The following is a 16,712-nucleotide window of genomic DNA, read 5'->3' as shown; positions in this document are numbered from 1 at the left end:
CATGCAAAAAATCTCTCATCGTCCCGTAATTTCTCTTCTGCCCAGTGGCAGAACTGTACACGACGTTCAAAGTCATCGCCATGCAATTCCTGGTGCGCAGAAATGTGGTACGGGTGCAATCGATGTTGATGTAGCATTCTCAAACCGACGTTTTTTAGATTCCCGATTCTGGCGCAATTAGTCTGCTACTGATGTGCGGATTAGCCGCGACAGCAGCTAAAACACCTACTTGGGCATCATCATTTGTTGCAGGTCGTGGTTGAAGTTTCACATGTAGCTGAACGCTTCCTGTTTCCTTGAATAACGTAACTATCTGGCGAACGGTCCGGACACTTGGATGACGTCGTCCAATATACCGAGCAGCATACGTAGCATAGGCCCGTTGGCCATTTTGATGACAATAGCCATACGTCAAGACGATATCGACTTTTTCCGCAATTGGTAAACGGTCCATTTTAACACGGGTCATGTATCACTAAGCAAATACCATCCGCACTGGCGGAATGTTACGTGATACCACGTACTTACACGTTTGTGACTATTACAGCGCCATCTACCACAAAGCGAAAAAAGTGGTCCAACTAAAACATTCATATTTCTTTACGTACTAGACGAATATGTAATAAAAAATGGGGGTTCCTATTTAAAAAAAACGCAGTTGATATCGGTTTAACCTATTTCAGCGCCATCTAGCGGGCCAATCATAGCGCCATCTGGTTTCTCCCTTCAAGCTAGACGAGTTAAGTTCTTTGTAGTTTTTTCGTGGATGCTTATTTCGTGAGATATTTGGCCAAGTCATGATCAATGGACCACCCTGTATACCCGCTTGCGCGTTGCGCTACGTTGCATATACGCCGCTTCAACACCCTCAAAAGGAATTTTTTTTATCGCCCCTTATAGTATCTGAAGGGAGGTTAATATTGTGGAGAACCGTGACTACAAACGTATTATATCTTCGGGGGAAGGGGGGGGGGGAATTCATTGTCCCAGGAAGGGGAAAATTTATTGACACATTCCTGGGGTCAGATACATCACATGATCACACTGACAGAACCACAGGCACATAGACACAGGCAACAGAGCATGCACAATGTCGGCACTAGTACAGTGTATATCCACCTTTCGCAGCAATGCAGGCTGCTATTCTCCCATGGAGACGATCGTAGAGATGCTGGATGTAGTCCTGTGGAACGGCTTGCCATGCCATTTCCACCTGGCGCCTCAGTTGGACCAGCGTTCGTGCTGGACGTGCAGATCGCGTGAGACGACGCTTCATCCAGTCCCAAACATGCTCAATGGGGGACAGATCCGGAGATCTTGCTGGCCAGGGTAGTTGACTTACACCTTCTAGAGCACGTTGGGTGGCACGGGATACATGCGGACGTGCATTGTCCTGTTGGAACAGCAAGTTCCCTTGCCGGTCTAGGAATGGTAGAACGATGTGTTCGATGACGGTTTGGATGTACCGTACGCTATTCAGTGTCCCCTCGACGATCACCAGTGGTGTACGGCCAGTGTAGGAGATCGCTCCCCACACCATGATGCCGGGTGTTGGCCCTGTGTGCCTCGGTCGTATGCAGTCCTGATTGTGGCGCTCACCTGCACGGCGCCAAACACGCATACGACCATCATTGGCACCAAGGCAGAAGCGACTCTCATCGCTGAAGACGACACGTCTCCATTCGTCCCTCCATTCACGCCTGTCGCGACACCATTGGAGGCGGGCTGCACGATGTTGGGGCGTGAGCGGAAGACGGCCTAACGGTGTGCGGGACCGTAGCCCAGCTTCATGGAGACGGTTGCGAATGGTCCTCGCCGATACCCCAGGAGCAACAGTGTCCCTAATTTGCTGGGAAGTGGCGGTGCGGTCCCCTACGGCACTGCGTAGGATCCTACGGCCTTGGCGTGCATCCGTGCGTCGCTGCGGTCCGGTCCCAGGTGGACGGGCACGTGCACCTTCCGCCGACCACTGACGACAACATCGATGTACTGTGGAGACCTCACGCCCCACGTGTTGAGCAATTCGGCGGTACGTCCACCCGGCCTCCCGCATGCCCACTATACGCCCTCGCTCAAAGTCCGTCAACTGCACATACGGTTCACGTCCACGCTGTCGCGGCATGCTACCAGTGTTAAAGACTGCGATGGAGCTCCGTATGCCACGGCAAACTGGCTGACACTGACGGCGGCGGTGCACAAATGCTGCGCAGCTAGCGCCATTCGACGGCCAACACCGCGGTTCCTGGTGTGTCCGCTGTGCCGTGCGTGTGATCATTGCTTGTACAGCCCTCTCGCAGTGTCCGGAGCAAGTATGGTGGGTCTGACACACCGGTGTCAATGTGTTCTTTTTTCCATTTCCAGGAGTGTAGAAAAAGATAAGACTGCTTCTTACCCTAAAGAAAACATATTAAGTTGCACAAAGGCACAATTAGAAGACACTTATACAAAGCGTTCGGACACAGCCTTCATCAAAAAAAGGGAAACAGAGAAACACACACAACTGATACATAGAAGCAAGCATATCTGAAGCACACACACGACCGCCAATTTTGGCAGCTCAGGCCATAAAGTGCGCGTGTGGTGTGCTTGCTTGTGTGTACGGCTGGTGCGTGTTTCTCTGTTTCTCTTTGGCCGATGAGGCCTGTGGCCGAAAGCTCTGTGTGTCGTGTGTAACTCTGCCTGTGTGCAACTTACCGTCTCTTCTCTGCGGTAAGTAGCAATCTGTCTAGTCCTACATTGTAGATGTATGGCTGGTGGGATGTGTTGTTATAGGTGCGGCAGCAGACCGAGATTGAAATTTAATCTGGAGACAATGGGTTTTTTGAGTCGGTTTCGCGGGATCTGTAGGATATCCTAGATGTTCAGTGAGAGAAAGGATGGAAGAGAAAATGATGAGCTGGTAAAGGATTAGTGTAGGGGAGGGTAAACAAATGCAGAAAGCAAATCAGAACGTGTGAACTTTAGGAATTTGGAGAGTGGTAGAGCTTTGGTAAAGAGACTTTATTAATTATATTGGCAGAATATGGGATACATGAAGGCTCCGTAGGTGGAAAAGATGGGGCATAGGGCATGGGGCACGGGGCATGGGGGCATGGGGAATGCATGGAATCTACATACACTGTAAGACAAAAGAAAAATCCACACACCACGAAGGAATTATTCGAGAGGCTGTGCATCAGGGCTCAGTTCACAGGGGGACTCATCACTGAAGATATTTATACTCCAGTAAATAAGATTCCATAACGAATACTTTTCTGCAGACACCCCAGATAGTGGTAGGATAGCAACTGGACTGTCATCCGCCATATGGCCTGAGAAACCAGGAATGATAGTCTGGAGCGCCGTTTATTTTCATAGCAGTGCACCTTTGGCTGTCATCAGCTGAACCTCTACAGCACAGTGTACATCGACGGTATTCTATACTCCGTTTCTTGTGCTACATTTCAGGAAGACAATGCCTACCCACGCATGACGGGAGCTTCTACTGCTTGTGCTTGCCAAACCCTACCTTTGACAGCAAGGTCGCTCTATCTCTCCTCAACTGAGAAAGTCTGGAGCATTATGGACATGGCCCTCCAACTATCTCGGAATTCTGACGATACAATGTGTCAATTAGACATAATTTGGCATGATATCTCCTTGGAAGGCATCCAGCAAGGAAGGCATTGTCAGTCTATGCACTATTGGTTTGCTCAGGTTGTGTAGCTCTTCTTTTGAATAAATCATTCAATTTTTCTAAAATTGTAATCATTTGTTTGCCTGCTCATGTATATCACATTCAGGTAATTTCTTTATGGTGGGCATTCTTTCTCGCAGAATGTACACTACTGGTCAACAGCAGTTGACCGGCGTTGCCTGGTGAAACGTTCTTGTGATGCCTCGTGTAAGGACGTGAAATGCGTACCATCACGTTTCGGACTTTGATAAAGGTCGGGATGTAGCCTATCGCGATTGAGGTTTATTGTATCGCGACATTGTTGCTCGCGTTGGTCGAGATACAATGACTGTTAGCAGAATATGGAAGAGGTGGGTTCAGGAGGGTAATACGGAACGCCTTGCTGGATCCCAACGGCCTCGTATCACTAGCAGTCGAGATGACAGGCATCTGCATGGCTGTAACGGATCGTGCAGCCACGTCTCGATCCCTGAGTCGACAGATGGGGACATTTGCAAGACAACAACCATGTGCACGAACAGTTCGACGACGTTTGCAGCAGCAAGGACTATCAGCTCGGAGACCATGGCTGCGGTTACCCTCGACGCTGCACCACAGACAGGAGCGCCTGCGATGGTGTACTCAACGACGAACTTGGGTGCACGAATGGCGAAACGTCATTTTTTAGGATGAATCCAGGTTCTGTGTACAGCATCGTGATGGTCGCGTCCGTGTTTCGCGATATCGCGGTGAACGTACATTGGAAGCGTGTATTCGTCATCGCCATACTGGCGTATCACCCGGCGTGATGGTAAGGGGTATTACTGGTTACATTTCTCGGTCACCTCTTGTTCGCATTGACGGCACTTTGAACAGTGGACGTTACATTTCAGATATGTTACGACCCGTGGCTCTACCCTTCATTCGATCCCTGCGAAACCCTACATTTCAGCAGGATCATGCACGACCGCATGTTGCAGGTCCTGTACGGGCCTTTGTGGATAGAAGAAATGATCGACTGCTGCCTTGGCCAGCACATTCTCCAGATCTCTCACCAATCTAAAACGTCTCGTCAATGGTGGCCGAGCAACTGGCTAGTCACAATACCCAGTCACTACTCTTGATGAACTGTGGTATCGTGTTGATGCTGCACGGGCATCTGTACCTGTACGCCCCATCCAACCTCTGTTGGACTCAATGCCCAGGCGCATCAACTCCGTTACTACGGCCAGATGTGGTTGTTCTGAGTACTGATTTCTCAGGATCTATGCACCCAAATAGCATGAAAATGTAATCATATGTCAGTTCTAGTATAATATATTTGTCCAATGAATACCCGTTTATCATCTGCATTTTTTCTTGGTGTAGCAATTTTAATGGCCAGTAGTGTATTTGACCAGTTAGTAGTGTAAGTCTATTGTGGGCTTTCTATTGAATGGGTGGTAGCTGGGATCTTGACATTATTTTAGACTCAAGGTTTAGTCCAAGCAGCTATAACATGCTACTTAAAAGTTAGGTAATCGAAGTTGTGAATGGTTCGTCCTACAGCTATTGCCTTGGTTTTCAATGGATTTATCTTGAGGAGCTTCTGATTATACCAGAGATGAACTGGATGAACTGCTGAAGATGGAGCTGACGGACTGTTGGGGTACTGTCCAAAGCACAGGACATTGCAGCACCTCAATGAGTCACTTCCAGCACGTGACCCTGATGTGCTTGTCACTATTGTCGACTAGTCTAGATACCAATACAGGTCAGGATACCGTGATTCAACTGTGTGCTCGCGAGCAATAGACATATTTGGAGTCTTCTGCAAGGAGAGCACTGTGCGCCTCGAGCAGCCGTCTTACTCACTTGGGAGAGCGATGCCCACGAGGATCTCGAAGGCGTGGTCGTCGTGCACGAGCGGGTAGCACGCGCACAGCATCAGCAGCGCCGCCATCATGAACTGGATCACCACGATGCCGCACATCTCGCCCTTCTTGCTCGGCCACTTCATCTCGGCGCTGGCACCCACTGTGAAGGGAGAAGCTGCTGGATCACATCTGCCTCGGACTCACAATGACAAATAGGTGAATTCATTACATTCCATCCTGAAGCTGCTATTAAAGAAAAAAAATCTTCTCATTCTCTACTCCAAGAAGCAGTGTGGGTCCCACTAAAGAGACGTGGATCTTTTCGGCCAAATGTACCAGTATGCTGTCAGTGGGTCAGATATCGTCCCAAATGGGAATATTTGGGAGGGGAACTTCCCGTTTCGGCATTGGTCTGATAATAAAAGAGAATCCACCCTCAGAAACTTTGGTTTGGAGTGGAGCGATTGGGACTGTTTTAATTCTAGGAAATATCCTAGACAAAAATTAGAATTTAGTTTACACGTTTACTGAAGGGGTGTTGCATGTGTGTGGATGTGTCAAACTGGCTGTGCTGCTGAACACACCTATTTTGACTGAAATAACTGACATCATTGTCGCAGAAATAAAGAAATTAGTTCCCAGGCCGCAATTCCGACAAAGGTACTTGGGGAGCTGGCCTTGTTATTAGGAGAATGCCGTCCAAAATTTTTCCGACTGGGAAACCGTTTGTTACTCTCCTAACGTACTAGGAAATTTTACTGAAACGAACAAATTTCTGCCACACGCTGCACAGCTCACACGAGAAAGGATAAAACGTGTAACACAGGGCCGTTTCAAAAGCAAATACGCAACTGTTTTCTTCATTTTAGAGTGGTTAATTCCCCTTGCCCAATTCCGCACAAAGTTTTCAAACATGGTTCAAATGGCTCTGAGCACTATGGGACTTAACTTCTGAGGTCATCAGTCCCCTAGAACTTAGAACTACTTAAACCTAACTAACCTAAGGGCATCAAACACGTCCATGCCCGAGGCAGCATTCGAACCTACGACCGTAGCGGTCGCGCGGTTCCATACTGTAGCGCCTAGAACCGCCCGGCCACTCTGGCGGCACAAAGTTTTCAGAAAGTTTCACTAAGGCGAATGCTGGAACTTGTCGCACGCATTTATTCTTCACTAGTTGATAAACATGGCATTGCCCTGGTGTTCATTGCGTCAATTTTCTTTTAGAAACGAAAACAAAAAATGAACTGTGTTTGTATCGCAATATCGAGAAAATTTCATGTATTCGCTGAAACGCCTCTGAAATTATGAAACAGTCGTACAAAGAGATATGCGTAATGTACAGTATCCAAATTAAGAAACACTGTATGCAAAATACTAGTTGCTGTAATGTTCATTTAACACAGAATTTGATTGTAAGTAATATTACTAGTTACGTGTCGAGGAAGAAAGGCACAGCTGCTTCGCCTCTCTACAACGCGATGTAAACATTTCTATGGCAACGTTTCTTCACAGCTCTACAGACGGCCTAAAACCGTTTGCGCTTCACAGTAGAAAGTTTCCAAGAGAGTTGCCGGATGTCAAAGATTAACTTGTGTCGACTGTGGGAGTGTCTTAGTAGTGAAGAATAAATGTATTAAACGTTATGCATGATGTGGCAGTTTTCACGCATATTTGTGGAGTTACATTCAGTTTCATATGTTGATACTGCTTGTGAAACATGTTGCAAATAGAGTTATTAGAAAAGAAGTAATAAAATGTCTCGCGCGATGAGGCAGTTTTTCACTCATCTCAGTGCATATGACGTCATATCTCCCGATGTATGTGTCATAGAACGATACATTTTTGCAAGTACATTCAGCGGATTATGTGACTACTGTCAGCAAAACGTGCTGCGGATAGAGTTAGCAGAAAAGAAATAATAAATTTAAACGTCATTCTTTATGTGGAAGTTTTTCACCCATCTCATTGTTTATAACGTCACATTTCCTGAGATGATGTTGAACATATACATATAATACACACAATGTCTTTGAAACCTGTCTTCTCTATAAACTACGGAAAAAAACCGCCAATTTTCTCTAAAAGAATCGATCTCAGGCTACCAGCAATGAGTAGATAGCGAAAAAAAAGTAAAGAAACTTCTACACCCAGTATGTACTGTCAGTATTATAAACCGCATTGTCTATGAGTGGTAGCGACTTAGGTACATTGATATACACAAAACAGATATACACAAAAACACTTCTACATACCCAAGGTTTTCATTTTTGTGTGGGATATGCTGATCTAGAATTAATTTACAACTTGTTCATAAGTCCCTGATTCTTATGAGAGGTTCCCCTTGGTTGTATGGCAAATACCGAGACCGCAAATTCCTCCCCCCTCCCTTCCCCCCATTATTCACCATTGGAGCTCCACGTGTCCACTACTAGCTCGCTCTACAGTGGGTCAGAACCCAAACAGCCCACTCCAACCTTGCAGCTAGAGAATGAGAAGTACGCGAAGAGAACTGCAAGAGTGTTTGGCAATTGGAGAATCCTCTCTGGCTCCATTAAAAGCTCACCTGGCACATGTATGCAAGGCTAGCCGCGCGGTTTACCGCGCTGCTTCCCGAGCAGGTGCATTATTTTCCAGCTCCGGTGTGTCGGACAGCCTGTGGATGGTTTTCAAGGCGGTATTCCATCTGCCTCGGCGAATGCGGGCTGGTTCCCCTTCTTCCGCCTCAGTTACAGGATGTCGGCGATTGCTGCGCAAACACTGTATCGCGACTGCTACAGCCGCAGGTTCGAATTCTGCCTCGGGCATGGATGTGTGTGATGTCCTTAGGTTAGTTAGGTTTAAATACACTGCTGGCCACCGTAAATGCAACACCCTGAAGAAAGCATCCGAATCAAGTGAAATTTACACCATGGGTTTGCAGCGATGAGATATGCAACTGATTAGAATTTCAGCGCAGACGCACATCACGCGCGCCTGTGGCGCCACCTCATAGCGCCATTTAAGGCTTGGCGATTTCGACGAGTGTACGTTCGGCACGTGTGTTTACCTTGTGGTTGTTTCACAAGACGATCAGTTATGCCTCGTAGACAACAGCGAACATCTTTTGATCAAGTATCCGAGTTCGACAGAGGAAGGATAGTGGCTTACCGAGATTGTGGATTATCATACAGAGAAATCGCTAGTCGTGTTGGACGAAACCAAACAACTGTAACGCGGATATGTGACCGTTGGATGCAGGAGGGTACGACGGACCGACGTGGTCGATCGCATTCACGTCGGTGCACCACTGCACGCGCTGATAGGCAAATTGTGCGCATGGCAGTGACGGATCGCTCAGTGACATCCCGAACCACAGCACAGCACATTGCGTCTGTAACGCATCATCCAGTGTCTGCGCGTACCATTCGACGCCGTTTACAGCAGAGTGGTCTGTCCGCAAGACGTCCATTGCTTCGTCTACCACTGACGCAGAACCACAGACGTCTCCGTCGCCAATGGTGTGATGACAGACGGATGTGGACGGCAGAATGGAATGACGTTGTCTTTACTGACGAGGCACGCTTCTGTCTGCAGCACCACGATGGTCGAATTCGAGTGTGGAGACACCGTGGAGAGAGGATGCTGGACAGCTGCATTATGCACCGCCACACTGGTCTTGCACCGGGTATTATGGTATGGGGCGGTATTGGATATTACTCTCGCACGCCTCTAGTACGCATTGCCGGTACTTTAAATAGCCGGCGCTACATATCCGAAGTGCTGGAGCCAGTTGTCCTTCCTTACCTTCAGGGCTCGGCCACAGCCATATTTCAACAGGATAATGCGCGACCACACGTGGCACGCATTGTCCAAAGGTTCTTCGTCAATAACCAGATTGAATTGCTTCCCTGGCCGGCTCGCTCTCCGGATCTTTCGCCGATAGAAAACATGTGGTCCATGGTTGCTCAACGAGTGACCCAGCTTACATCCCCAGCTGCCACACCATATGATCTTTGGCAACGTGTGGAAGCTGCTTGGGCTGCTGTACCCCAGGAACACATCCAACGTCTCTTTGACTCAATGCCGAGACGTGTGGCAGCGGTGATCTCCTACAATGGTGGGCTACTCTGGCTACTTATTCTGGCAGGAACCACATGTCACAGACGTCTGTAAATGTAATCATTTGATACTTGGTCAACATGTTATCTACAAAATAAATTTTGTTGTGCTACCTCTTGTCTTTCTTGGTGTTGCATTTACGGTGGCCAGCAGTGTAGTTCTATGTTCTAGGGGACTGATGACCACAGATGTTAAGTCCCATAGTCCTCAAAGCCATTCGAACCAAACACTGTCTCCACGTACGCGTACACCATCATTACTCTGACATTTCCGGGGGGGGGGGGGGGGGGGGGGGGGTTGTCCACTGGGCGCCGAACCGCACAATAACCCTGGGTTCGGTGTGGGGCGGAGGTGGGGTGAGTGGACTGCTGTGGCCTGTTGTGGGGTTGTGAACCACTGAGGGCTACGGCGGGGACGAAGCCTCTCCGTCGTTCAGTCGTTTCTAGGGCCCCGGTTTAATACTAACCCACACACACACACACACACACACACTCACACAGTTGGCACATGGACGATAAAGACTATGTTCTGCAATGGTTCACATACCGAAAAGCTCATTCTCCCCCTTGGTATTAACGGAAAGTGCTAGATATGTACAGCATTACGCAAACACACATTATTTTATACGTGAAATGTACTCGCAGTTGAGCTGTAGAAGGAAATGGCGATAGTGAAACTTTGTGCCAGTCCGGGACTCGAAAGGATTTCCCGCTTATCACGGGCGGTCGCCTTAACCGCTTTGGCTATCCGTGCACGAGTAACGGCCACATCCAGACTTCCATATGTCGTCGTCCATGTCTCGTACCTGTACTCGTACATCCCATTAATGCTATTCCCGTGCATGAGAGACACGATATTTGTTAGTCGAGGGCCCAGTATCGGCTGATAAATACGAGGGTGAATCAAATGAAAACCTTAAATTTGTAATAACAAATCGAAATTTCGCGTCGTTATCCTGTAAGTTGGTAAGCAACAAACAGCGTGCAGAATGGCCTGTAGGTGGCAGCATAGTGCAGATGCACACATACCGTCGCAGTATCAGTATAAATATGGCCGCCCCACTTGCGACTTGCACCAGGGAAGAACAGCGTTCTGTTATTCGTTTTTTGCATAGCGAATGTGTGAAACCTATTAAAATTCATCGACGAATGAAGGTTCAGTACGGTGATGCATGTTTGTCACAGCAGCAAGTCTACTAATGGAGTAGGAAGTTCGCAAATGGTGTAACTTCAGTGGCAGGTCAGGCACAATGAGTTGTGACTCCACAGAACATTGCAGCAGTTGAAGCCATAGTGAAGAAAAACTGCCGAGTGACACTGAATGACATTGCAGCATGTTTACAGATTAGTCATGGGTCAGCACACCACATTGTGCATTATGTGCTCCAGTTTCACAAAGTGTCTGCAAGATGGGTGCCACGGCTGCTGACTCCTGAAATGATAGAACTACGTGTTGATACTTGTGAAGAACTTCTTCGGCGCTTTGAACGAGAAGGTGATGGCTTCGTTGCAAGAATCGTTACTGGAGACGAAACCTGGGTTCACTTCCACCAACCGGAAACGAATAGAGAGGGAAGGAGGAATGGCGCCATTCTTCATCACCAAAACCAAAGAAGTTTCGAACAGAACCATCAGCAGGGAAGGTTATGCTGACTCTCTTTTGAGACGAAGAAGGCGTCATTTTGGAGCGACGTGGATTGCTGTCAGGAAGTGTCCTTTTGCAATATGACAATGCAAGGCCCCACACTGCCCGTACAACAGTTGCACCAATCACAGAGCTGCATTTTGAGTGTCTTCCTCATCCACCATACTCGCCAGACCTTGCCGCAAGTGCTTTCCATATCTTTGGACCACTCAAAGACGCAATGGGAGGAAAGAAGTTCCGTTCTGATGAAGAGGTACGCCACGCGGTGCATGAGTGGTTGCGCGGACTACCAAAAGAATTTTTTTCTAAAGGAATTTATTCATTTTTTAAGCGCTGGCGGACCTGTATTAAGCGTGGGGGAGATTATATTGAAAAGTGATACAGCTTTGTACCACTTCTGCGCAATGAATAATATTTAAAAAAATATTTAAGGTTTTCATTTGACTCACCCTCGTACGAAATTTCATATACATATACATATACATATCGGAAGGAACATTACACCATTCTTCTTAACAATACAGACTCTACAATAGCGTATTTATTAGCCGAAAGCAGGCAGCGACTTTCAATGAAAATGTCCTCCCCTCTACAGAAATTACGTAATGTAAGTACGAGCAACAGCTGTAACGCAGACACCAAGACGTATGCACGTTCGGGTGTAGCCCTGAGTATTTCACGGATATCCAAACAGTTAAGTCGACCAGTCGCGTAAATCGAAGAATCCGTGTTCGAGTCCCAGTTGGGCACAAATTTTCACTGTCGTCATTCCCTTATACAACGGTTGTTCGTATTCGCAACTGCGAATGTATTTCATGTACCTTATGACGGCTATAGTCGCCACAGTGCCTGTTCGTTGAGGCATCCATGCATGCCCCAAGAAACACTGCCTCGTTCTTAACAATGCAGGCTCTACAGTAGCCTACAGATTGTTTCAGTTTGTGTGGGATATTGGACAACAGTGGCCCAGAGATAAATAAAAAATAACAGCAATTCACCTGTTCTGGCCGATGTTTTACGGCGCTTTCCCTTGGTTATCAAGCCAATGCTGTAAATCGAAATCTCCTTCCAAATACTCCCAATTCGTGGTGCCCTTTCTTCTTTCCAAACTTCCAGTGATTATTCTGGGATGAATAAAATTGAACAACAATCCATTCCGAACGTCACATTTAGTGTTCTAGCAACTATGGCAATTTTTCCACGGTATGAACTAATGTGTGTTAAAAGTTTCGCATGAATTGCTCATAAATAACGAGACAGGTGGAAAAAATGCAAGCAAAGTGTTTATTACTTCAGAAGTAACCGCCGTAACTGTTACTACATTTATTCCGTCAAGAGGCAAGGCGGTCAATGCTTTCATGGAAAAATATTTGCCATTGTCAACGAAACCATAATTGTACCCAGGCCTGCGCCTTCTCGTCCGAAGAAGAGGCATACAGTTGAAAGCAAAGTCTCAGTAAACACGGGCACTAAAATGCGCGCCTTAAGACCAATAACGACTTGTCCGTCTTCGATACAGTGAAACAAATCTCTTCTACCGCAAGCCCTTTGTCTTTCATACTTTTAGAAGAGGAAGTATGGACCAAAAAACGCAAAAAAGTCCAGTAAACATGGGTTCTGGGGTGCATACCTTACTAACTATGAGCACTTGTTCATTTTCGCTACTGTGAAACACATGTCTTGTACTGAGCAAGAAATCATAGCTTCTAAGGTATGCAGCGTACAGCCCATGCTCTCGGAGATTTTTTTGTTTCTAGCATCGTGCATTTGCAGTTGTATTCGTTTACCCCATTAATTATAATACATCCAATATACACTGAAGAGCCAAAAAACTGGTACATCTGCCTAATATCGTGTAGGGCTCCCGTCAGCGCGCAGAAGTGACGCAACTCGACGTGGTATGGACTCGACTAATCTCTCAAGTAGTGCTAGAGGAAACTGACACCATGAAACCTGGAGATTTGTCCATAAATCCATAGGAGTACGAGGGGTTGGAGATCTATTCTGAACAGCACGTTGAAAGGCATCCCAGATTTACTGAAAAACGTTCACATCTGGGCTGTTTGGTGGCCAGTGGAAGTGTTTAAACTCAGAAGTGTCCTCTTGGAGCCACTCTGTAGCAATTCTGGACGTGTGGGGTGTGGCATTGTCCTGCTGGAATTGCCCAAGTCCGTCGGAACGGGCAATGGACATGAACGGATACAGATGATCAGAAAGGATGCCTACGTACGTGTCACCTGTCCCAGTCGTATCTAGATGTATCAGGGGTCCCGTATCACTCCAACTACGCACGCCCCAAACCAATTCAGGGCCCCCATAAGCTTGAACAATCTCCTGCTAACGTGCAAGGTCCATGAATTGATGAGGTCGTCTCCATATCCGTACACGTCCATCCGCTCGATACAACTTGAAACGAGACTAATCCGACGAGGCAACATCATCAGTCCAATGTCGGTGCTGATGAGCCCAGGCGAGGCGTAAAGCTTTCAGTCGTGGAGTCATCAAGGCTACACTCGTAGGCCTTCAGCTCCAAAAGCCCATATCGATGATGTTTCGTTGAATGGTTCGCACGCTGATAATTGTAGATGGCCCAGCACTGAAACCTGCAGCAGTCTGCGGAAGGGTTGCACTTCTGTCACTTTGAAGGACTCTCTTCAGTCGTCGTTGGTCCTGTTCTTGCATGATCTTTTCCCGGCCTCAGCGACGTCAGAGATTTGATGTTGTATCGGATTCCTGATATTCACGATACTGTGTCCCCTCGCTTTTGCGCCGACTGTAACATCACGTTCGAATTCACTTAAATCTTGTCAACCAGCCATTGTAGCAGCAGTAACGGATGCAACAGCTGCACCAGACACCTGTTGTCGTACATTAGCGTTGCTGACTGCAGCGCCGTATTCTGCCTCTTTACGTATCTCTGTATTTGAATACCCATGCCTATAGCAGTTTCTTTGGCCCTTCACTGTAGTATTTGTGGTGTGCTGCTTGACACAGTAGCGTCGATTAGATATCCAGGCGTAACGTCGCAAAGCCATATAAATCGAAAGTTCGGTTGTAGTGAAGGCGAATCGTCGACTTCGGTTTTTTGGGAGGATTCAAGGAAAGCACAGCTCGTCTATAAAGCAGAACGCATGCAGAAGGCTTGTGTTGCCTGTTATTGAGAATTTGGGATTTTCACAAGATTGGAGTAAAGGAACGCCTTGAAACAATTCAGAGGGGTATTACGGATATACTCCATAAACTCTGGAGGAAATACAATGTTCCTTCCGGGAAACAATATTTAGACAGTTTAGTGAACCGAAATTTGAAACAGACATAAGAAAGATTCTACAGCCAGCAGCTTGCATCTCTAGTAAGAACAGCGAAGAACAATAAAAGATATCACGGGTCGTTAGGAACCATATAGACAATCTTTTTCGCCTCACTCTATTTGCATGCGAATGGGACGGGAAATGGAATAACTAGCAGTTATGCAAGCTACCCTCCGCCATACACCGTGCGGTGACTTTCGTAGTATGTTCGTAGATATCCAAGGCGTTTCACAGTTCATATTATACGCCTCTAGAGATTGTAGAGGGGACTTAGTAGGTCAGGTTTTACATAGGAACCTATGTCCGAAGCTTCAAAGCTATAGGCACTGCCGGCTGTAAATGTATGTACTCTACTGGCCATTAAAGTTGCTACACCATGAAGATGACGTGCTACAGACGCGAAATTTAACCGACAGGAAGAAGATGCTGTGATACTCAAATGATTAGCTTTTCAGAGCATTGACACAAGGTTGGCGCCGGTGGCCACACCTACAACGTGCTGACATGAGGAAAGTTTCCAACCGACTTCTCATACACAAACAACAGTAGACCGGTGTTGCCTCCTGAAACGCTGTTGTGATTCCTCTTGTAAGGAGGAGAAATGAGTACCATCACGTTTCCGACTTTGATAAAGGTCGGATTGTAGCCTATCGAGAGATCGGTTTATCGTATTGCGACATTGCTACTCGCGTCGGTCGAGATCCAATGACTGTTAGCAGAATATGGAATCGGTGGGTACAGGAGGGTAATACGGAACGCCGTGCTGGGTCCCAACAGCCTCGTATCACTAGCAGTCGAGATGACAGGCATCTTATCCGCATGTCTGTAACGGATCGTGCAGCCACGTGTTGATCCCTGAGTCAACAGATGTGGACGTTTGCAAGACAACAACCATCTGCACGAATAGTTCGACGACGTTTGCAGTAGCATGGACTATCAGCTCGGAGACTATGGCTGCGGTTACCCTTGACGCTGCATCACAGACAGGAGCGCCTGCGATGGTGTACTCAACGACGACCCTGGGAGCACGAATGCAAAACGTCATTTTTTCGGATGAATCCAGGTTCTGTTTACAGCATCATGATGGTCGCATCCGTGTTTGGCGACATCGCGGTGAACGCACATTGGATGCGTGTATTCGTCATCGCCATACTGGCGTATCACCCGGTGTGATAGTATGGGGTGCCATTGGTTACACGTCTCGGTCACCTCTTGTTCGCATTGACGGCACTTTGAACAGTGGACGTTACATTTCAGATGTGTTACGACCCGTGGCTCTACCCTTCATTCGATCCCTGCAAAACCCTACATTTCAGCAGGATAATGCACGACCGCATGTTTCAGGTCCTGTATGGGCCTTTCTGGATACAAAAACTGTTCGACTGCTGCCCTGGCCAGCACATTCTCCAGATCTCCCACAATTGAAAACGTCTGGTCAATCGTGGCCGAGCAACTGGCTCGTCGCAATATGCCAGTAACTACTCTTGATGAACTGTGGTATCGTGTTGAAGCTGCATGGGCAGCTGTACCTGTACACGCCATCCAAGCTCTGTTTGAGTCAATGCCCAAGCGTATCAAGGCCGTTATTACAGCCAGAGGTGGTTGTTTTGGGTACTGATTTCTCAGGATCTATGCACCCAAATTGCATGAAAATGTTATCACATGTCAGTTCTAGTACAATATATTTGTCCAATGAATACCCGTCTATCATCTGCATTTCTTCTTGGTGTAGCAATTTTAATGGCCAGTAGTGTACATTGAGTGACCAGTATCCAAACAATATTCGGCAATAGCAGATCTACTCGGCTGCAGTAATCGTGTGTACCGTTTATGCTCAGTACATGGGTCCTCCGCGATCCTGATAGTCTGACCAATGTACGCCATGCCACAGCTACAAGGAATGCGATATGCGTCCGCCTTACGGAAACCAAGATCATCCTTAACAGAACCGAAAAGCACTCTAATATTAGATGGAGGTCAGAAAACACATTTCACATTGTATTTCCGCAGAATACGACCAGTCTTGTTGGAAGTGCTTCCTGCGTAAGGCAGAAAAGCAGTAGACGTAGGTGTCGAATCGGTATTACCATAAGTCAAGTCACCCGATGCATAGTTGGTCGATTGCGCAACGCACGTTCAATCTGT

At 47.2% G+C, this 16,712-nt stretch overlaps 1 protein-coding gene across 1 annotated transcript in view; it reads right to left on the bottom strand.

Moving 5' to 3' along the window:
* The window catches only part of LOC126424596 (ammonium transporter Rh type A-like), a 188,116-nt gene extending 182,462 nt beyond the window's left edge, over positions 1-5,654 (bottom strand). The window contains exon 1 of the mRNA XM_050087336.1: positions 5,510-5,654. Within this exon, the coding sequence (XP_049943293.1) occupies positions 5,510-5,654 (145 nt within the window). The remainder of the gene's footprint in view (positions 1-5,509) is intronic.
* Between the last annotated feature and the right edge of the window lie 11,058 nt (positions 5,655-16,712).

The sequence above is a fragment of the Schistocerca serialis genome, chromosome 10, assembly GCF_023864345.2.
Source record: "Schistocerca serialis cubense isolate TAMUIC-IGC-003099 chromosome 10, iqSchSeri2.2, whole genome shotgun sequence".
In the NCBI taxonomy this organism is placed as follows: Eukaryota; Metazoa; Arthropoda; class Insecta; order Orthoptera; family Acrididae; genus Schistocerca; species Schistocerca serialis.
The sequence above is the reverse complement of the archived record's forward strand: the minus strand, read 5'-3'. Positions and strand labels throughout refer to the sequence as shown.